Here is a 23,845-nt window from a genome sequence, read left to right on the forward strand (position 1 = left end):
AATAGTCCAGTGAAATTGTGGCAAAGTAGCCCCAAAACATAACTGAGCCTCCTTAATATTTCACAGTGGGTATGATATTCTTTTCTTTATAAGCTTCATTTTTGCCCCCGTGAACATGGAGCTGATGCAACTTGCCAAAAGGCTACAGTTCTGTTTTAACTGTCCATATGACATTTTCCCAGATGAATTGTTGCTTTTTAGTATGTATATTGGCAAATTCCAGTGTCAAATTTTGATAGGATTAGCTTTCAACAGTGGTCTACTCCTCGGTAGTCTTGCATGAAGTCCACTTTGGCCAAGACAGTGACGGATAGTGCGATCTGACCTTTGAGTTTCCCTCTAATCTCTTTATAAGTTGTTCTGAGCTCTTTAGTTTCCATTAATATTATCAGTCTTTTCAATTTGTCAACTATTTTTGTCTTGAGACCATGTGCTGGGAGGATGGCTGCAATTCCATATACCCTACACTTCTTAACATTATATGCAACTGTAGTAACTGGAACATCAAGCTTTTTGGAGATGGTATTATAGCCTTTACCTTTCACAGATTTGTCTATAATTTTCTTTCTATTCTCCTGAAACAAATCTCTCCTTAACTTTCTTTGGTCCTTGTTTAGTGTGGTACACACCATGATACCAAACAGTACAGTGACTACTTTTCACCCCATAAATAGGCAAACTAACTGATTACAATTATGTAGACACCTGTGATGTTAATTACAGGAAACACGTTAGTTTCCCCTGTTTAAAATAGTTTCAATCTTTTCTAGGAGTACCATCATTGTTTTGCCCAGGCAATTTTCATTACTTTGTTTTTTTTTAGATTTTTCTCTTGAGCCACAATTTAAAAGCAATGTCTGATTGTCATTAATTGATATTTAGTAAATGTAAAATTACTTTTGATAGTTTTAAGTTACATACTGTATACACTCACACCACGGACCGTATAAAACGTGCGTATTTATCACGGACGTGTGAAGGGGCCTCACTGTAAGCAATTGTTTTTCTTTGCAGACTCTTCTGTGGAGCAGGACCAATGACCTTGTTCACCGTTACACAAAAGCAACAGAAAATTTCATCACACTAGAAGACACTTTCCTGGGTTTCGTATTCAATGGTCTTATGTGGTGTGGGAAAACCTTTAGACCAGGTAATTACCTATTTATTATCTAGAGGGGGGAAAAAATGCCACCACTAAGCTATATAGAGAGCAACAGCCTTTCAACATGTAAAAAATCAATCACTAAATGGGCTCAAATAAATTGTACATCATGAAATCATACAAATGTAACAGCAGCTTACAAAGTTTTACAGCAAACCGGATCCTGTACTTAGCACCCAGATACTCCTTGTATGCATAGGTAGATTCTTGTAAGGGCTTATCTGGTGATGTGGGTTCTTTAAGTTCTAGGTTAGGGTGAGCAGCACAGACCAAAGGTGATGATACTGTGGAGCAGGATATGCTGGATGGCAGATGGGCAAGTGGAGATGGAAGCAATAGATACAACTGAGCCAAAAGTGCAGATAGTATAGGAATAGCAGAGATGTCTAGGCAAGTGCACACGTGCATTTACATATAGGAATCATAGAAATGAATAGGTAAATTGGAATCTTACTTGCAGAATTGCAGTTACAACTATGTATAGCAGAGATATATAGGCAAACCGGTAACTTGCTTGCAGAAATGTATAGGCAAACTGGTAACTTGCTTCCAGAGATGTAGTTACTCAAAGGAATAGTAGAGCAGCAAATATGGACATCATCATGTTAGCAAAGATGAGCTTTTAACAGAACTTGGTGCAACATAGCTAAGAGTGTAATAACACAAGCAATACTTGGATTGAGCTCTGAAGTCGTAGCTGATTGCTAGATTGAAGACAGGAGAAGATGTGAAGATAATTAGACACCTGGCTGGAGTAGGGTTATTATGATGATGAGACTAATTCCAGGAAAAGCATGTGGCCATAAAACATCTAGGATGGTGCTTGTTGGGCTATCATCATTAAATAGGAGCTGGCCATAAAAGAAGGAAGACTCAGACCTGGAGACATAAAACAGTACTCCCCTCACCACTTTTATGGCCTTTCCCAGAAGAGCCTGTAAAAGAAGAAAGAGGATGTTTTTGTTACATTTTTTTTAATAAAATTGGAGTGTTACTGTAATTTTCAGAAAGTCAGCATCTCTCTTTGGAACTGTATCCTTTATAGTCTATGAGGTAGAAAGATTTCCATATTGCATCAGTGTAGATATAATATAAAACATAACTTTTACAGGAATTTATATCTAAAAGGCCTCATGGCCATCAGACACAATATAAAGAAACACAGTTGTTAATAATTAACTCAAATCGCAGAATACAAAAGCATCACACAATGCCCAGCATGGCTACAGCAGCAACAAATACTGTAAATATGAGAAGTCACGTAAATGGAAAAGTCTCATCTGTAGTATAATGGTGATCAGAAATGATGCTCCATCTGACTGTTACAGAAGTGGGGCCATCAGAGGTTTAGCCACCCATTAGGCCAGAGCACAGCTATCTGTGACAGCATGCTAATAGATACCTCCAACGCGTTTCGTCAGTGGACTCATCAGGGGAGCAGAGAAGCACAGCCAAACTGGCCAGAACAACACTCACTGCAAAACTATGGGGTGGAATTACCTGGATAATTGCCATTCGTATGTTTAAATGTCCTGGCGGGGGGTGGGGACTCCCGGATTCAAGTACACATGGCTAAGATACACTGTATCTACACTACTGGAGTGTGTTAGACAAGAGAAGCCTTACCATGCCCCTCACCGTGACCTCATATCTGGTTCTTTCTGCTGTGGAACGTGGACATAATATGCAGGATGGGTGCTGTGGAATGCAAACATCACTGCTTATAAATAAATGTACGATCCACACTTTTAAAAAGTGCAAACACAACGGTTTTGATGCAGTTTCCATGCGATATTCTGCCAGGAGATGCAAATTTGGTGATGAAATATTTGCACCAAATTTGCATCTCCTGGCAGAAAACTGCAGCGAAATGGTGTCAAAACCATATTTGTGCATTTTTTTGCAAAGAGATGCAAATTTGGTGCTGAAATTTATACACCACATTCCTGCACCAAATCTGTATCTACTGGCAAAAAAAATCACATCACTATCGCATCAAAACCACATCCTGTTTTGATGAGTTTTTTCTTGCCAGAAGATGCAGATTAGGTGCAGGAATATGGTGTATAAATTTCAGCACCAAATCTCCATTCTGTTGGTTTTCTGCCAGGAGATGCAGGTCTGTGAACTCAGTAGCCTTACCTGAGGTGAGGTCACTGAGTTTAATGAGGTCACCTGAGGTCAAGTTACCTGCTGTCAAAGCTGGGTTATGGTGGGAACCTCCAGCTGTGACCGTAAATAACCCATAGTTGTGGCTCAAGCATTTCTGCCTCAAGCTCATGGTGTATGGACATGTTCTGTGCCCACGCGCTGTGACTTCAGTATGTATGTAGCAGAGCCGGAATCATTGTGACCTCGTGGATTAGGTTGGAACTGGGTGTTTGAGGTCAATAAAGGGGTGAAAGAGGGTGGGTTTTTTTGTATTTTATTTTGGTGTTTGTGTTTATATTTTTTCACCAACAGATTAATAATGGGGGTCTCATAGACACCTCCCATTACAAATCTAAGGTTTAGTGACAGCTGTGAGCGGTCATTACCGCCTGATATTTCCCCGATTGCCCTGGGGCAGTGACAATCTGGATAAGCAGGATTAAGTGATGGGATTGTCGCATCTAATGGATACGACAATTCTGGGCAGCTGCAGGCTGCTATTTTTAGACTGAGGGGGACCAATACCCATGGGCCTCCCCAGCCTGAGAATACCAGCCCCTAGTTGTCAACTTCTATCATGTCTGGGTATCAAAATTGGGTGCCGTACACCATTTTTTTTTTAATTATTTATTTAAATAATTTAAGAAAGCCTCATAGGGTCCCTCTTATTTTGATACACAGGCAAGATAAGCATATAGCTGGGGGATGCAGCCTGTAGACATGCTTTATCTGTGCTGGGTATCATAATATGACCCTATGACAATTTTGTAATTTAATTATTTTTACACCCCGATAGGGACACATTCAGCGTGTGTGATTACAAGCAGTCAAACACACTGTCACAATGGGTGGTGGTGCTGTCTTACTACAACAATCACAAACACCAGGACTGCTGGTGGTAGGGGGAAGAAGTGCATATGTATGAGGTTAATGAGTTGCCTGGAAGTAGTGTTACAACCACACAGACGACTGCTATGTATAACGTGCTTGCTCTAATTCCCCTATCCCATCTACTACCATTTTAAAGCATCTAATTCGGGTTGCCTTAGACTTATATTGGGAAAGGTGTCTGGGCAGATATTCAGGATCAATTCCAGGCCCGAGACAGTTTTTTTTTAACAAATTAGCTTGGACCCGCAATCCCGAATATCTGCGGGTCCACCTATCACTACCCGTAATGTTTTCATGTTCAGTGGAGCAGTGTGATGGCTTACTTTTTGCGAGTCAAGAGCAATATTTTTATTGATACTGTTTGGAATAGATATAACGTTTTTCTCGTTTGTTACAAATTTTTTGTGGCATTGCCTTGACCAAAAAATTTTTTAATTTTTGACGTTTTTAAATTTCTTTTGTTTACAGTGTTTACCGATTGGGTTGATTATTTTTATATTTTGTTACCTCAGACTTCTCTTTTTTATTTTTTTTTATTTTCAATGGGGTAAAAGGGGGGTGATTTGAACGTTTATGGGGTTTTTTTTTTCATATTTTTTTTTACCATTTTACTGTTTTTAATAATTTCTTTAGGGGACTTGACACTGCAGTTGTCTGATTTATTGTGCTGTTACCAGCAATGCCACAGTTTTGCTGTATGTAGTAAAAATCAGTCTACTTTGAAGTCCGGCCACAGGCAGGTTTGAAAGGAGTGCTGTAGTGACAAGCACACAGGTCTTCAACAGACCTGCTTCTGTGCAAGTCATCAGCGATCAGATCATGGGTGCGCCCATTGGCACTTAAAATGGGGTGCTCCCATAACGGCACATGTCAGAGTTTGACAGCTGGATTTAAAAGGTTAACAATTGCAGTCTCCACTCTACCCGCGATTGTTAGCGGCAGGTCCTGGCTGCAACACATAACGATTACCTGCCGAGTTTAGGGTGAGGTCACCCCTGCGATCACGCTTCATACACCCGCTTCTGACTTGCGCTGTAAATGTACGACTGATGTCGTGAAGGGGTTAATGTGGAAAGCAGTTTCAAATGGAAAGTGACTAGATTGATTTGCTCAATAAATTGGAATGGACCAATATATTTAGGAGCCAGCTTCTTGTAATGAGTCCTTAAATGGATCTTTTGGTAAGAAGTCAAACCTTTTCTCCAGGAGAAATGTTCTGAAAAGGTCGATGGTGCTTATCAGTTCTTTTTCTCACTTTAACTGAGGCAACTGCCAAATTGGAGAGCACCTCAGTCCAGAGTTCATGAATGTCCTGAGCAGTGATTGGCGAACTTGGACTGTAAAAGTTCGCGTGGGATACCCATTATCCTTGCACTGACACCGGGCTCGGAGTTCTCAGTGAACTTCGGGTAACTATCCGGATCCGGCCATCCAGATAATTAAAAAAATAAAAGAAAAAGAAAAAAAATAGGAAGAAAGCAGGCGTTACACTGACCAATCTCTTGCGTGGCTATAACACTGTTTCCGGGGTCTCTCATTATCCCGCATGCATATGCACTGCTTCCCCCGCCCACCGGCAGTCCCGGTGTCTCTGCTTGGTTGCAGTCAAACCATACCCCTACACTGTGACAGCGTGTCTGACTGCTTGGAATTGCAAATGCTGTCTGCGTCTATATCGCGGTGTAAAAATAAATAAACAAAAAATTTGGCGTAGGGTCCTCCCATATTATGATACCCAGCAAAGATAAAGCAAACAGCTAGAGGCTGCAGTCCCCAGACGTGTGCTTATCTTGGCTGTGTATCAAGATAAGAGGGACCCCATGCAGCTTTTTTTAATTATATAAATGAATAATTTATAAAACAGTGTGAAGTCCCCCCAATTTAGATACCCAGCCATGATAAAGCTGACAGCTGGGGGCTGCTATTCTCAGACAGAGGAGGCCCAAGGTTATTGCCCCCTCCCAGTGTAAAAATAGCAGCCTCCAGCTGCCCAGAATTGTCGCATCAATCCTGGCACGTTAAGTAAACCCAAACACTGAATAAATCCTTTATTTGAAATAAAGTACAAAAAAAATACCCTCTTAAATCCCTTTATTAACCCTAAGCAGATATCCGGGATTAATTTCAGGTCAGAACTGGCTTTTTTTTTAAATCTGGTTAGACCCGCCGATCCCAGATATCTATGGGTTTGCCCATCACTAGTCCTGAGAGATGCTGTTCGTGAATCATGGGAAGAAGTTGACACTTGATGCAATTGGCAGGAGGACGAGGCTCACAACAATAAACCATAATAAAAGATTCAGAAACTTAATTCTGGCAAATTCAGCTTATTGAAACAAAGCATATTTTGAATGACATGACCTGAGATGAGTGAACCTGAAAAGTTAAGTTTGGCGTTCGCACTACTAAAAAAATCAGTGTTTGAGTTCAGAGTTCGGGTGCTTTATGTATGCTGCCCACTGGAGCGAGCATCGCTGTGTTCGGGCACACTTCGTTCTTGGCCCAGTCGAGCTGCTTGCAGTGTATAAATGGGAGTAACAGCGTTATTAGATGTAGTGTGCACCCAAAAAAACAACAACCTGCCCCTATAAGTGATCTGTTTATGGCTGGCTGCATGTGAGCGAGGGACCTGAACTGCCCATTTAGTGACTTCCATTGAGGTTCAGGTCACGTCCGGGTCCCAAACTTTATTGAAAGTCCGGTTGAACCCGCAGAACCAAACTTCAATAGGTCCGCTTAAGTCTAATCCTTTCTACTTATTTGATAGATCATTAGGTGATCAGACTTTAAATAAAAGTTAAAATTTCTATTGTAGCAGGTAACAATCTAATCAGAAAAATCTTGATACATGCGTTTGGCCTTTTTTTTTTTTTTTTTTTTAGGAATGAACTTTAAATGTTGTCCCGCCTGGAATGAATGTGACCACAACTCAATTTTATCTTTCTGGAAGATGGCATCTGCTGCAGTAAGTAACAATCAGGATTTTGATAATAAACTAATAACAACAGTCCTGACTTATCGGACCAAAGTCGCTTATTGTAACCTGTGTGATAAACCAATAGCAACTGTTGAAATGCAATGCTGTGCCATGGTGCTATCCGATCACATGCCTCAGCAGTGACTTCTGAACAGAAGAGGAATTGCTTTTGGATCTGGTGCAGACCTCTGGAGCGGCCAGTGCTAAATCCGCTAGTACAGACCTCCCTAGAGGCCCATGCTAGATTTGCTGGTGCAGACCTCCCTAGCGGCCAGTGCTAGATCTGCTGGTGCAGACCTCCCTAGCGGCCAGGGCTAGATCTACTGGTGTAGACCTTCCTAGCGGCCAGTGCTAGATCTGCTGGTACAGACCTCCCTAGCGGCCAGTGCTAGATCTGCTGGTGCAGACCTCCCTAGCGGCCCATGCTAGATTTGCTGGTGCAGACCTCCCTAGCGGCCAGTGCTAGATCTGCTGGTGTAGACCTCCCTAGTGGCCAGTGCTAGATCTGCTGGTGCAGACCTCCCTAGCGGCCCATGCTAGATTTGCTGGTGCAGACCTCCCTAGCGGCCAGTGCTAGATCTGCTGGTGCAGACCTCCCTAGTGGCCAGTGCTAGATCTGCTGGTGTAGACCTTCCTAGCGGCCAGTGCTAGATCTGCTGGTACAGACCTCCCTAGCGGCCAGTGCTAGATCTGCTGGTGCAGACCTCCCTAACGGCCAGTGCTAGATCTGCTGGTGCAGACCTCCCTAGGGGCCAGTGCTAGATCTGCTGGTGCAGACCTCCCTAGCGGCCAGTGCTAGATCTGCTGGTGCAGACCTCCCTAGCGGCCAGTGCTAGATCTGCTGGTGCAGACCTCCCTAGCGGCCAGTGCTAGATCTGCTGGTGCAGACCTCCCTAACGGCCAGTGCTAGATCTGCTGGTGCAGACCTCCCTAGGGGCCAGTGCTAGATCTGCTGGTGCAGACCTCCCTAGCGGCCAGTGCTAGATCTGCTGGTGCAGACCTCCCTAGCGGCCAGTGCTAGATCTGCTGGTACAGACCTCCCTAGCGGCCAGTGCTAGATCTGCTGGTGCAGACCTCCCTAGGGGCCAGTGCTAGATCTGCTGGTGCAGACCTCCCTAGCGGCCAGTGCTAGATCTGCTGGTGCAGACCTCCCTAACGGCCAGTGCTAGATCTGCTGGTGCAGACCTCCCTAGGGGCCAGTGCTAGATCTGCTGGTGCAGACCTCCCTAGCGGCCAGTGCTAGATCTGCTGGTGCAGACCTCCCTAGCGGCCAGTGCTAGATCTGCTGGTACAGACCTCCCTAGCGGCCAGTGCTAGATCTGCTGGCGTAGACCTCCCTAGCGGCCAGTGCTAGATCCGCTAGGGCTTCATGTAAGGGACTATGCCTCCATTTTGTCAGACAACTGCTAAAATTCCATAAAAATGAACAGGGCCAACAATGTCTGCAATGTGCATGATGGCTGGCAATCACTCGGTAAGTGGTCATTAGTTACACTGTGCCAGATACAATATCTCCTGACATTGAGCGTATACATATTTGTTGTGAATTATCTGCTTTGTTTTCCAAGTTTGCTCGAGCGTCATGTGGATCGGTAAACGTGATGTTAAATGGATCAGCAGATGGTGATATAGCTCGAAAAGAAAGGTATGGTATAATTTTATCTATGAGGTATGACATTGTAAAATAGACGTCAGGACATAAGTAACAATAATAACACAACTGATCAATCTGCATTATTTCATTACTTAGGCCCCTTTCACACGTCAGTGATTCTGGGACGTTCGTGCTTTTTTTTAAACGTACCAGAATCACTGACATACGCAGACCCATTATAATGAATGGGTCTGCTCACACATCAGTGATTTTTCACTGCACGTGTCTCCGTGCAGCGTACCCGCATGTGCGTGATTGCTGCACGGAGACATGTCCATTTTTTTCTGGCATCACTGATGTTCCACGGACCACGCAGTGGTGTGGTCCGTGAAACACGTGCCAGAAAAAAACGTACTTTTAAAATAAAAAACATTTAAACTCACCCGGCGTCCAGCGATGTCCTCTGCAGCCCGTTCTCCTTGCTCCTTCTGTGCCGGCTCATTACTGTCACGCATATTCATTATGCGCGACACAGCCGACCCGGAAGCAGCTGCTGCAGGGGTCACCGCCGGCCTGATGCTGCGTCGCGGGAGAATTCAGCACCATGGACAGCGGGAGCGGGCGCAGGTGAGTGAATCTCTAAGTGCAATCACGGGCCACGGAGAACGGAGCCCGGATTGCACTTAGACAACCCACGTGTGCCGTGATTTTCGGCACACGCAGGGACATGTGCGTGTTTTACACGCCAGTGAAAAATGGCACTGTTTTTCACTGACGTGTGAAACGGGCCTTACACAGAGGGAAATAAGCAGCAGGAAGTTTGTTGTAGATTCTGCTGCAAACTACAAAAACAGAAAAATCCTCAAGTCTAGATAGGTTTGGATTAAAAAAAAAACATATAATCAAGGTTTTTATTTAAAAAAAAAAAAAGCTAGTGTGTAGTAAATGTCTCAGTTTGGGAAAGGCAATTTTTGTTTTTAGAAACCAGTTCCAAATTATTATCCAAATATGACATTTGACCAAATATGATGAGCAGATCTCGACTGTAAAAGTCCAGATCTGCGTGGGCTCAAAAGAACCCGAGCACCGACCCCCAGAGTTCTCAGGCAACTTCGTGTAACGATCCGGGTCCGGCCACCCAGGCTATATATGCATATAATGTGGGCTGGCTATTGGGTGGGGCCAAGTTCACAAACGAAAGACTACAAATCAATCAAGAAATAACGTCTGGAACTCATATTCTGAGTCTGAACTGGGTGCAAAAACCTAAAAAATCTACTAACCCGGCCCCACCCACACCTATTGCCAGTCCACATAATACGCATAAATAGCCTGGGTCTCAGCTTCCCATACACGGTAAGTTTTTTAACTGCATGAGAGGACACACACAAGCTAGGGACCCCAACGTAGAGAAATACTTTGGCGTAGTGTTGGGGCTCTATTGCATTGATTAATTCAATAGCTAAATTTATCCTTATTCATATGTTAATGGCAGTAATGCAGATTCCATTTTTCATACCTTCATTCTTACATATAGCTATTGGATTTTTCATGTCAGTATTCACACAGCAGTTTCTGCTTTTCATATATTCCCCTTACATAGTCACTGGTGTGCATACCTTCTCTCCATATAATACACTCATATGATGAGCTGTTGTTATTTAGACGCTGAGAATCATCAATGTAAACACTTGTTTGATGTTCCAGTATTCTAAGAACTGTGGAAATCCCCACTATGGACCCAACCAGAGTCTCTGAAGTAAACGTCTGGGTAATTGATGACATTCAAGGAGAGGACAAGTAAGTACTAAATATTGTATATGATGATTGCAATCAGTGTAATATTATACACGCACACTGCACACCCAAAATATTTACTAACAGATTAATTCAAGACCATGTTGCAAAAATTAGTAGACCCCAATGAAAGTGTTAAGGCCCAGTCACACTAAACAACTTACCAGCGATCCCAACAACGATACAACCTGATAGGGATCGCTGGTAAGTTGCTAGGAGGTCGCTGGTGAGATGTCACACTAAGCCACGCTCCAGCGATCCCACCAGCAACCTGACCTGGCAGGGATCGCTGCACCGTCGCTACACGTGGAAGCATGCTGCGCTTGGTATCTAAGGTAAATATCGGGTAACCAACCCGATATTTACCTTGGTTACCAGCGCACACCGCTTAGCGCTGGCTCCCTGCACTCCTAACCACAGTACACATCGGGTTAATTACCCGATGTGTACTCTGCTAAGTGTGCAGGCAGCAGGAGCCGGCTTCTGCGGACGCTGGTAACCACGGTAAACATTGGGTAACCAAGAAGCCCTTCCCTTGGTTACCCAATATTTACCTTCGTTACCAGCATCCGCCGCTCTCACACTGCCAGTGCCGGCTCCCTGTTTCCTGCACTCCTAGCCACAGTACACATCGGGTTAATTACCCGATGTGTACTCCAGCTACATGTGCAGAAAGCAGGGAGCCGGCACTGACAGCTGAGAGCGGCGGACGCTGGTAACGAAGGTAAATATCGGGTAACCAAGGAAAGGGCTTCTTGGTTACCCGATATTTACCTTCGTTACCAGCATCCGCCGCTCTCACACTGCCAGTGCCGGCTCCCTGTTTCCTGCACTCCTAGCCACAGTACACATCGGGTTAATTACCCTATGTGTACTCCAGCTACGTGTGCAGGGAGCAGGAGCCGGCACTGACAACTGAGAGCGGCGGACGCTGGTAACAAAGGTAAATATCGGGTAACCAAGGGAAGGGCTTCTTGGTTACCCAATATTTACATTGGTTACCAGCGTCCGCAGAAGCCGGCTCCTGCTGCCTGCACATTTAGTTGTTGCTCTGTCGCTGTCACACACAGCGATCTGTGCTTCACAGCGAGAGAGCAACAACTAAAAAATGGTCCAGGACATTCAGCAACAACCAACGACCTCACAGCAGGGGCCAGGTTGTTGCTGGATGTCACACACAGCAACATCGCTAGCAAGTTGTGCCTCAGCAGCGATGTTGCCAGCGATGTTGCTTAGTGTGACGGTACCTTTAGGCGCAGAGCTAAAGTTTAGACTACAAATATTGTAATTAACAAGAGTTCATCCACAGGTAAGTCTAATTCATGAATCAGGTATTCAGTAGACAATTGACTATAAAAGGGCATTACTTAACAAAGAAAAGCTCTTCACATTTCATGCTGTCCACAATGGCACCACATGGAAGAGAACTGCCACAAGACCTCAGAAAGAAAATTATTTCTTTACGTTTATTCAAGAAGATCAGCAAATAGTGACTTATCAGTCAGAATATTACTGTATAGCAGAAAGGATAGAAAAATGTAACAAAGATGGAAATGCAACCATCTCACAGAGATGTTCAGGGTAAGTAAGGAAGTTATCACCTAAACAGAAGCGTCTTTTGATGAGAAGGGTTGAGGAAAACTGACATGCAAATTCTCTGCAGTTAGCTAAAGAACTACAAAGCCAAACTGGGGTATTTCAGGTGACACAATACAGTGTACACTGCAGAGTAACTGCACCCTTGGGTGCAATCCATGACAAAGCCTTTCCTAAAGCTCATAAACAAAAAAGCCACCTAAAATTTGCCAGGGCCCATACTGAAAAATATGAAAAGTACTGGGACTCTACAGTGTGTCCACCCATATCCTTTCCACCTCCATTAACTTGAGAACGGCGGCAGCTATAGGCATAGAAGTGGTGTCTAGGTATAGTAAAGTAGCCATGTGCTATGCAATGAAACCACCTATAGCGCCATCTGGTGAAAAACAATGGAGTTAGCATTTTTATCTCGAAAACGGAATGAGATAGAGAAAAAAAGGGAATTACAAAGTTGGAGTTGGAGTTTGAAACTCAGGAGTCCGCTCCCGGCTTTCTGTGTGCCTAAGGAGCTGTGCCCGCTGACACTGACCCGTGGGATCTATGGGCCCTGGGGGTTGCCCTATCCCTCTCTGTGGGTGGTTGTCTGCCTGTGGGACTTTGGTTGAGACAGGACCTGTAATCCTGCCCTCAATAGGTTAATAAGCTAGGCTGCTGGTTTCGGTCCTGGCTTCAGGGTGCGAGTACCCCCTCTGTGCACGGTTTCCGGTCGGGTCTCCGGTGTTGGTACCGGTGGGCTTCAACCCTTCTCCGGTCCTCCTCGGATCTGCCAAGCCATCTTCCCGTCTCCTGCTGACGGAGACCACCGTCTGCTACCTAGCCAAGGCACCAGGGCTCCGACCCTGGCACCGTTCAACTTGAACTTCCTCTGCTGGAGCTACACCTAGCTCCAGCCCACACTCCTCTCCACTTGAACTACAAACTTATCTGTCCCAGACTGAACTGAACTACTTGTTTTCCCGCCCGGGCTGTCTAGACTCCTAGGTGGGCGTTCCCTAACCGCCTGATCCCGCCCACTGGTGTGCCTGTCTTGCCTTGAGGGGGGTGACTAGGGTTTCAGGTCGGCTGTTGTAACCTAGGTGAGGGAAGGTGTTATGCGGGGGCCTATGTGTGACTACCTGGTTTTGCCAGGGCGGCACACATTTTTAAAGGACAGGATTAAAGTGCTTCAGTGGTCAAGCATAATCACTTTTCATTTATGCTGAGCACTATATATATATATATATATATATATATATATAAAATATGTGTGTATATATAACACAAGAGTATGTGAAGCCACATTTTTATTAACATCTAAAATAAAACTCGTGACAATATTAGTTATAGAGACAGCACAAAATCTTAAAAATACAGACAAATTGGGTGGGAAATCACCTGGATGAAAAATGTACACCCTGCAATTTTCATGTCTACCACAAGATGGCAGTGTATAACCACATGTTTTACGCACCACACCAGCATTATTTTTTTTATTTATTTTTTTAAATGCTGGAGTGGCGCTTTGAATGTAAGTTCCCTGCCCCCGGTCTTATATTCCCACTCCAGAGTTTTCACTCTTGTATCACACTGAATGCCTTTTGCATAGAAGACTATAAGGCTATGTGTCCACGGTAGAATGTACCTGCGGATTTTTCTGCATGAAAATCCGCGACTTTCGCGGCAAATCCGCACCTTATTTTTGCCGCGGATTTGCCGCGGATTTACCGCGAATTTGCCGCGGATTTTGATGCGGATTTTTTTTTTTCCCCATTCTATACCCAAAATCCGCACCAAAATCCGCAACAATAATTGACATGCTGCAGATTTTTCCGGATCAAAATCCACGGCAAATCCGCCGCAGAAAAATCCGCAGCATGGACACAGCATTTCCAAAATGCCATTGAAATGGCTTGGAAGTGCCGCTGCTGCAGATTTTCGGAAAATCCGCGGTAAATCCGCGGCAAAATCCGCGCAAAATCCACAGCGTGGGCACATAGCCTAAGTAAATATGATTTTTTTTTTATTTCAGAAATTCCTGTAACTCCAAATCCTTATTGGAACTACAACATTATATTGAGGAGCACAAGCTGAAATATTCCTGCATTGATAACTACAGGTAAGTTATCCCAACTAGGTTTAATAAATATGATAAATTATTATTTTGTGATAAATGGCAGACAAGTTGTCCTCTAATTATCACTGTGAAAAAACAGTAACAGGTTATCTCTGGATCCTCCATTGCAGATTTATTCATATTTGGTGGGAAAAATAGACCTCAGTGAAGGCTATAGGGTCTGTTAGCCGTTCTGTGAGCAATCCTGACTCCTTATATGTTGTATATGGAGGCATGGTGAGTCTGCTTAATGCAAATAAATATTGGAAAAACAAGGATCGGCATGTTAGATTCCACAGCCAATCTATTACTGCAGATATGAGCTGTCTAATAGATGTTTATTCCCATCTACCCATTGAGAATATGTCCACACTTTGCAAAGCATGCTTATTTATGGGAAGATCGGGAGGAAGAGCTGTGGGTTCTCATCATTGTTCATTGTTGGACACCAATCTGATATCAATGACTTAAGGGTACTTTACATGCTTCGACATCGCAAGCGATTGCTAGCGATGTCGTGCGCGATAGCATCCGCCCCCGTCGTTCGTGCGACATTTGGTGCTCGCTGCCGTAGCGAACATTATCGCTACGGCAGTGTCACACGCACATACCTTGTCAGCGACGTCGCTGTGACTGCCGAACAATCCCTCCCTCAAAGGGGAGGTGCGTTCGGCGTCATAGCGACGTCACTAAGCGGCCGGTCAATAGAAGCAGAGTGGCGGAGATGAGCGGGACGTAACATGCCGCCCACCTTCCTCCTTCCGCATTGTCAGTGGACGCAGGTAAGGAGATATTCGTCGTTCCTGCGGTGTCACACATAGCGATGTGTGCTGCCGCAGGAACGATGAACAACATCGTACCTGTGGCAGCAGCGATATTAAGGAAAGGAGTGACGTGTCAACGATCACCGTTTTTGAACAATTTTGCGATCGTTGATCGTCGCTCATTGGTGTCACACGCTGCGATGTCGCTACCGCCGCCGGATGTGCGTCACTAGCAACGTGACCCCAATGATATATCAGTAGCGATGTCGCAGCGTGTAAAGCACCCTTTAAGCTAAGGACAGGATATCTACATTATTGGAGTGGAACAACCCCTTAAATGAGTGTTCAACCGACATCTATCTAAAGGTCCTATATAGAGTATCTTGTGAAAGTATTCATCTCCTCCTTGGATTTTTACTTATTTTGTTACACTACAACCTGTGTTTCAATATTTTTGTAATCTGAGGTGTATGTGATGTATCAGCACTAAATAGTCTAAGTTGGGGAAGTGAAGTGTGGCACCCTGGACTAGCCAGGTCGTCACAGGTACTGCAACAACACACCCCACACCCCGAGACAGGCACATCAGCCAGACACAAATCCTTGTTGCCTCCCTCCAGGGGCTGATGTCCACACCAGGTGGGGTGGAGCCAGGCGGTTGGCCCCACCCACTGAGGAGTTCACAGTCCTGGAGGCGGAAAAGGAAGGACTTCAGATCTGAGTAGGAGTCAGGAGAGGAGTGAAGTAGTAGTTGAGGAGCAGATTAACCGTGTCCGGGTACGTGGCCCGGGCACCAAGAGCAAGGTTGGCAGACGGTGGTGGCCGTCTGCAGGAGAGGCAGATCAACGCGGAACCGTAGGACCGGGGACGGGCGGTGGCCTGCCGGTACCGAACCGGGGAGCGAAGTGAAGCCAGCACAAACCGGCAAGGCCTGCGGACCGCGACTAGGCTTGGAGTCGCCGTTAAACAGGTCAAATCCGTTAGTGACCGGAACCCCAGGGGTTTCCAAACAGTCAAGACCCGACTGAAGGCAACCGTCCAAACAGCAACAGGGAAATACAGCTACCGCCACAGCTAGAATTCCCAGGGCCAGAGCCTGCGGGCAAAAGGGCTCCTCCGGCTTATATCCACGCTGGGGAGCGGGTTACCAGTGGGAAGCCATCGGGACCGAAGTTACACAAAAGGTGCAGGGAAAGGCAGCCACCACCAACCGTCCGGGAGAAACCACAGCAGCCGGCTGCGGGACCCGTCCATCCAGCCGTTTGTTTTACCGGAGACTCTGCATCTGTTCTTGGCTGAGTGAGTACCACCGTGCCATCCGGCACCGCGCTGCCCCCGCGACCCTGCACCTCACCAACCATACCTCCCCGTCACACCTTACCGGGCCCCAAGACAACCAAACCCTACCCACGGAGGGGGAAAACAACTTCCCGGCTGCTCCCTGCCATCGCTCCCGAGATCCCCGTCACCAGCAGCAGTGGTGCCCCAACCTCACCACAAACCATGGGTGGCGTCACGGACCAAATCCCCAAACCAAACTACCCCCCTTTCACTCACTCGAGTCCCCGGATCCAGCCCACCGCTCGAGCCACCGAGCAGCAGCAGCAGCAGCGCCGGACCCGAGCGTGGTGAGCGCAGCGCCCCGCCGCCTGCGACAGAAGTAAAAAAAATATGGGCAAAAATTAAATTTCTAGGTTAAAATTAATACAAAATGCCATGTGCATGTGTATTCACCCCTGTTGCGAAGCCCCTAAAAATCTCTGATTCAAGCAATTCCCTTCATAAGTCACATGCTAAGTGAAAGGAAGTCCACCTGTGTACAATCTAAGTGTCCCCAGGTCTGTCAGTTTATACTCACCTTTTCTGATAGGCCACAGAGGCCGCAACATCAGAAAGCGGGAGGCCCCACTAACCAAACACCATGAAGACCAAGGAGATCTCCAAACAAATCAGAGACAACGTTTTTGAGACATAAAAGTCAGAGTTGGGTTCTAAAAAAATATCCCAATCTCTGATGATTGCCTGGAGCACCATCAAATTCATTATCATCATGGAAAGAACATGGCACCACAACAAACCTGCAAATAGAGGGCGATCAACCAAAACACTTACCCCGTGGAAAGAGGGTATTAGTCAGAGAGGCAGCACACAACCCAGCAGGAGCTGCAGAGTTCCCAAGCAGAGACTGGAGTATCTGTCCATATGACCCCAATAAGCCGTACACTCCATAAAGCTGGCCTTTATGGAAGAGTCGTCAGAAAAAAAAGCCCTTACTTTCAGCCAAAAATTGAAAGGCTCATTTTGATTTTGCTAAAAAATATGTGGGAGACTCTCCAAATGTATGGAGGGAGGTGTAGTGGTCAGATGACACCAAAGTTTAACTATTTGGCCACCAAGATAAACACTGTCTGGCGCAAAGCCAACACAGCTCCTCACACCAAGAACACCATCCCCACAGTGAAACATGGTGATGGCAGCATCATACTGTGGGGATGATTTTCTGCACCAGGCACAGGGAAAATGATCCAAGTTGAGGAAAAAATTAAAGGTGCAAAATACAAGGATATTCTTGAGCAAAACCTGTTTCATCGTGTCAATGTTTTAAGACTGGGATGGGGGTTCACCTTCCAACAAGACAATGACCCAAAGCATACTGCTAAAGCAACACTTTAGGGGTTTAAGGAAAAAATTGTATATGTATTGGAGTGGCCTGGTCAAAGCCCAGACCTTAATCCAATTGAGACTCTGTGGTAAGACTTGAATATTACTGTTCACTAGAGGAAACCATCTAACTTGGAAGAAACTGGAGCAGTTTTGCCTTAAGGCAAAAATCCCACTGTAAAGACGTGGAAAGCTGATAGAGACTTATCCAAAGCAACGTGCAGTGTAATTGCTGCAAAAGGAGGCACTACAAAGTACTAATTTTAGGGGTGGGGGTGGGGGTGGATTAGTTATGCACACTGAAGTTTTCAGTTATTTTGTCCTATTTGTTGTTTGCTTACCAATAAAAAGGAAACCGGGTGTTCACAGTTGTAGGCATGTTATTTTCACGAACTGATGCAATCCCTCAAACAAAAACAGTGAAATTCCAGGTTGTAGGGTGGCAAAACAAGAAAAATGCCAAAGGAGTGGATACTTTCACCAGGCACTGTATACTTAGAGTGCCTACAAGTAGTATTCAACCCCCTGCAGATTTAGCAGGTTTACACATTCGGAATTAACTTGGCATTGTGACATTTGGACTGTAGATCAGCCTGGAAGTGTGAAATGCACTGCAGCAAAAAAAGAATGTTATTTCTTTTTTTTTTTAAATTGTGAAAAGTTTATTCAGAGGGTCATTTATTATTCAACCCCTCAAACCACCAGAATTCTGTTTGGTTCCCCTAAAGTATTAAGACGTATTTCAGGCACAAAGAACAATGAGCTTCACATGTTTGGATTAATTATCTCTTTTTCCTGCCTTTTCTGACTAATTAAGACCCTCCCCAAACTTGTGAACAGCACTCATACTTGGTCAACATGGGAAAGACAAAGGAGCATTCCAAGGCCATCAGAGACAAGATCGTGGAGGGTCACAAGGCTGGCAAGGGGTACAAAACCCTTTCCAAGGAGTTGGGCCTACCTGTCTCCACTGTTGGGAGCATCATCCGGAAGTGGAAGGCTTATGGAACTACTGTTAGCCTTCCACGGCCTGGACAGCCTTTGAAAGTTTCCACCCGTGCCGAGGCCAGGCTTGTCCGAAGAGTCAAGGCTAACCCAAGGACAACAAGGAAGGAGCTCCGGGAAGATCTCATGGCAGTGGGGACATTGGTTTCAGTCAATAGCATAAGTAACGTACTCCACTGCAATGGTCTCCGTTCCAGACGAGCCCGTAAGGTACCTTTACTTTCAAAGCGTCATGTCAAGGCTCGTCTACAGTTTGCTCATGATCACTTGGAGGACTCTGAGACAGACTGGTTCAAGGTTCTCTGGTCTGATGAGACCGAGATCGAGATCTTTGGTGCCAACCACACACGTGACGTTTGGAGACTGGATGGCACTGCATACGACCCCAAGAATACCATCCCTACAGTCAAGCATGGTGGTGGCAGCATCATGCTGTGGGGCTGTTTCTCAGCCAAGGGGCCTGGCCATCTGGTCCGCATCCATGGGAAGATGGATAGCACGGCCTACCTGGAGATTTTGGCCAAGAACCTCCGCTCCTCCATCAAGGATCTTAAAGTGGGTCGTCATTTCATCTTCCAACAAGACAACGACCCAAAGCACACAGCCAAGAAAACCAAGGCCTGGTTCAAGAGGGAAAAAATCAAGGTGTTGCAGTGGCCTAGTCAGTCTCCTGACCTTAACCCAATTGAAAACTTGTGGAAGGAGCTCAAGATTAAAGTCCACATGAGACACCCAAAGAACCTAGATAACTTGGAGAAGATCTGCATGGAGGAGTGGGCCAAGATAACTCCAGAGACCTGTGCCGGCCTGATCAGGTCCTATAAAAGACGATTATTAGCTGTAATTGCAAACAAGGGTTATTCCACAAAATATTAAACCTAGGGGTTGAATAATAATTGACCCACACTTTTATGTTGAAAATTTATTAAAATTTAACTGAGCAACATAACTTGTTGGTTTGTAAGATTTATGCATCTGTTAATAAATCCTGCTCTTGTTTGAAGTTTGCAGGCTCTAACTTATTTGCATCTTATCAAACCTGCTAAATCTGCAGGGGGTTGAAGACTACTTGTAGGCACTGTATGTTTTTCGGAACCCCCTGTATGACTGACTGACCATTTTATGTGTATGGGGGTCTCCGACTCTCAACCCAGAGATGATAATGAGGAAGATAACAGTCAATTTTATTAAACACCTGATCCTTTTGTACCCAGGAAAGATAAGCTGCTTCGTTCTACTTTTGAAAATACATGAAGTGCCTTGAAAAAGTATTCATACCCTGTGAGCTTTTCCCCATTTTGTTCATCCCCAAAGTGAGCACACCACTCACATTTTTGAAAATATTTTATTGTATCTTTTCATGAGATAAAACTGAAGATATGGTACTATGATACAATGTACAGTAGTCAGTGTGCAGCTTGTATAACAGTGTAAATTTAGTGCCCTCTAAATAACTCACCCCACAGCCATTAATGTCTAAATTGCTGGCAACAAAAGTGAGTACATCTCTAAGTGAAAATGGCCAAAGTTTGCCCAATCAGCCATTTTCCCTCCCCGGTGTCATGTGACTCATTAGTATTACATGGTCTCAGGTGTGAATGGGGAGCAGGTGTGTTACATTTGGTGTTATCGCTCACACTCTCTCATACTGGTCACCGAAAGTTCAACATGGCTCCTCATGGCAAAGAAGTCTCTGAGGATCTGAAAATAGAATTGTTGTTCAACATAAAGATGGCGAAGGCTATAAGAAGATTGCCAGCACCCTGAAACTGAGCTGCAGCACGGTGGCCAAGACCATTCAGCGGTATAACAAGTCAGGTACCACTCAGAATTGTCTCACCATGATTGACCAGAAAAATTCAGTGTCCATGCTCAGTGTCATAGCCAGAGGTCGTCTTTTCAAAATAGACGTATGAGTGCTGCCAGCATTGCTGCAGAGGTGAGGGGACAGCCTGTCAGTGCTCAGACCATACACCGCACACTACATCAAATTGGTTTACATGGTTGTCGTACCAGAAGGAAGCCTCTTCTAAAGATGATGCAGAACAAATCCACAAACAGTTTGATGAGACCAAGATAAACTTATTTGGTTCAGATGGTGTCAAGCGTGTGTGGTGGTAACCAGGTGACGAGTACAAAGTCAACTGTGTCCTGCCTACAGTTAAGCATGGTGGTGGGAGTGTCATGGTTTGGGATTGCATGAGTGCTGCTGAAGCAGAGAAGGGTCCCCTCCCTTTGGAAACTGGGTATTCCAACATGATAATGGCCCCAAATACATCTCCAAATACATCTCCATGATGACCTCTGCCATGCTGGAGACATTAAGGGTAAAGGTGCTGTACTGGCAGACCAAGTATCTCCAGATCTAAACCCTATTAAGCATCTGTGGGGCATCCTCAAATGAAAGGTGGAGGCAGGGCCGCCATCAGGGCATTACTACTGTGCCTGGTGTAGGGGACCCGGTGAAGAGAGGGGACCCGGACAGGCCCAGGGTAATTACTTATCTTTATTAAGCCCCCAGCAGGACGGGCCCCTCCTCTTCACCAGGCCCCAGTCACAGCAGCAGCAGAGGGGCCCGGCGGTGTCGCTTCACTTCCTTAAATTACTAATTTGCATGTGATGGGGAGGAGCATGCAAATTAGCCATGTGGTGGAGTGGAGGCAGGGTCATTGGAGCGGAGCAGGGCACCGGCACGTCATCGCTGGGCCTTGCAGCAGTGTGGTGAGGTCATCACTCTGAGACCTCATTACACTCCTGCAAGTAACAGCGGCAGAGGTTGCGAGGATGCGGCAGCCAGCGGGACAGGTAAGCGCTGTGAGCTGAAGACAATCGCCGGGTGGGGGTGGGGTGGCCCGCCCGGGGGGCCCGCTCGTTGATCTCAGCCCGGGGGGGCGCTGATCTTAGCCCGGGGGCCGCTGATCTCATGGGGGGCCCGCTGATCTTAGCCCGGGGGGGCACTGATCTTACCCCGGGGGGCGCTGATCTCGGGAAGGGGGGGGGCGCTGATCTAAGCCAGGGGGGACCGCTGATCTGTATGCGTTATGTATAAGGTACAGTATGTGTGTCCTGTATAGTTTGCAATATGTACCTGTCTGTCTATGTACACTATCTGTGTATACTGTCTGTCTATGTATACTATCTGTCTGTATATTGTGTCTGTCTGTATATACTGTGTCTGTCTGTATATACTGTCTGTCTGTGTATACTGTCTTTCTGTGTATACTATCTGTATGTATAAACTGTCTCTGTATATAGTCTGTCTGTACTGTATATACAGTCTGCCTGTCTGTGTATACTATCTGCCTGTGTATACAGTTTGTATTTATATACTGTCTGTGTATACAGTCTGTCTGTCTCTGTGTATACAGTCTGTGTATACAGTCTGTCTGTGTATACAGTCTGTCTGTCTCTGTGTATACAGTCTGTCTATGTATACTGTCTGTCTGTGTGTGTATATATATATATATATATATATCTCATACATACATGTTTTTGCAAGCGTGGCAGTGAGACTGTAGGAAATTTGAGGGGTGGAGGTGGAGCTGGGGTGGAGGCTGGGCGGAGTCCCAAGGGGGCCCAAAAATTTTGCCAGTATGGGGCCCTGAAATTCCTAGTGGCGGGCCTGGGTGGAGAAGTGCAAGGTGTCTAATATTCACCAGCTCCATGATGTCGTCATGGAGGATGGAAGAGGATCCAGCGGCTCCTGTAAAGCTCTAGTGAACTCCATGTCCAAGAGAGTTAAGGCAGTGCTTGCTTGAAAATAATGATGGCTTCACAAAATATTGACAGTTTGTGCACAATTTGGCTATTTTCACTTAGGGGTGTACTCACTTTTCTTTCCAGCGGTTTAAACATTAATGGCCGTGTGTTGAGCTATTTAGAGGGCACAACAAATTTACACTGTTATACAAACCGCACACTGACTACTGTACATTGTATCAAAGTGTCAGATCTTCAGTGTTGTCCCATGAAAAGAGCTAATAAAATATTTACAAACATGTGAGGGGTGTACTTTACCAACACTAAGTAAAACATACAATTATAGCCAAAAGTGTTGGCATCCTTGAAACTGTTCCAGAAAAAGTATTTTTCCAAGAAAATTATTGCAATTTTCCACTTTGTAAGGCCTCCGACACACATCCGTGCCGCCGATACGTGTTTGGTACGTTTTTGCACGTACCGGCGGCACAGAGACACGTACACCGATGTTACCCTATGGTAACAGGCACACACACGTAAAACCACACGGAACGTGTGTCCGTGTCGTTTGTACGTGTGTGTTTTCCACAAGCTCAACATATCCGTTTTCTCCGGCATCACGCAGGCAGGGACCAGCTAAAGTCAATGGGTCCGTGTCTGCATGTATGTGACACGTAGCATGTCCGTGTTCTACCTGTACCGTCCGTGTGCGTTTGTTTTGGTGAATTCTGGATGCGATGTCGGTCAATCTCCCTCTGTCGGTTGGTATCTTTTGCTGTCAGATGGTCGCTCTGTCTGTCTGTTCTCTCTGTCTGTCCCTCTCTCTGTCCGTCGGTCGGTCTCTCCCCCTCTCGCATACTCACTGATCCCCGATGACTGGCGCAGAGCTGCACAGCTGTCAAAAACCTCCAGTGGCTTTTACTTTTTTGAAAATGCCGGCCACTTAATATTAAATCTCGTATTCACTGCTTCCTCCGCCGCCTATGATTATGATTGGTTGTAGTCAGACACGCCCCCACGCTGAGTAACAGCTGTCTCACGGCATCCAATCACAGCTGCTGGCAGGCGGGTCTATATCATGCAGTAAAATAAATAAATAAACAAAAACGACGTGCGCCCCCTCCCCCCCCCCAAAATTTGATAACAGCCATGGTAAAGCCACACGGCTGATGGCTGGTATTCTCAGGATGGGGGGCTCCACGTTATGGGGAGCCACCCAGCCTAACAATATCAGCCAGCAGCCGCCCAGAATTGCCGCATCCATTAGATGCGACATTTCCGGGACTCTACCCAGCTCATCTCGAATTGCCCTGGTGCGGTGGCAATCAAGGTAATAAGGGGTTAATCATGACAGGCGTCTCCCCGAGATACCTTCCATGATTAACCTGTAAGTTAAAGAAAATAAACACACACATCCAAAAAATCCTTTATTTGGAATAATACACAAAAATAT

General features: G+C 45.6%; 1 protein-coding gene across 2 annotated transcripts in view; it reads left to right on the plus strand.

The window, feature by feature from the left end:
• Positions 1-23,845, plus strand: part of LOC142305908 (ADP-ribosyl cyclase/cyclic ADP-ribose hydrolase 1-like) — a 38,498-nt gene that overhangs the window by 10,674 nt on the left and 3,979 nt on the right. The window contains exons 3-7 of one of the 2 annotated variants that reach the window (XM_075346902.1): positions 1,015-1,150; positions 7,087-7,169; positions 8,750-8,826; positions 10,483-10,575; positions 14,180-14,266. In XM_075346902.1, coding sequence (XP_075203017.1) covers positions 1,015-1,150; positions 7,087-7,169; positions 8,750-8,826; positions 10,483-10,575; positions 14,180-14,266 — 476 coding nt within the window. The remainder of the gene's footprint in view (positions 1-1,014; positions 1,151-7,086; positions 7,170-8,749; positions 8,827-10,482; positions 10,576-14,179; positions 14,267-23,845) is intronic. The other variant, XM_075346903.1, reaches the window with a different exon arrangement.

The sequence above is a fragment of the Anomaloglossus baeobatrachus genome, chromosome 1 (genome assembly GCF_048569485.1).
Source record: "Anomaloglossus baeobatrachus isolate aAnoBae1 chromosome 1, aAnoBae1.hap1, whole genome shotgun sequence".
In the NCBI taxonomy this organism is placed as follows: domain Eukaryota; kingdom Metazoa; phylum Chordata; class Amphibia; order Anura; family Aromobatidae; genus Anomaloglossus; species Anomaloglossus baeobatrachus.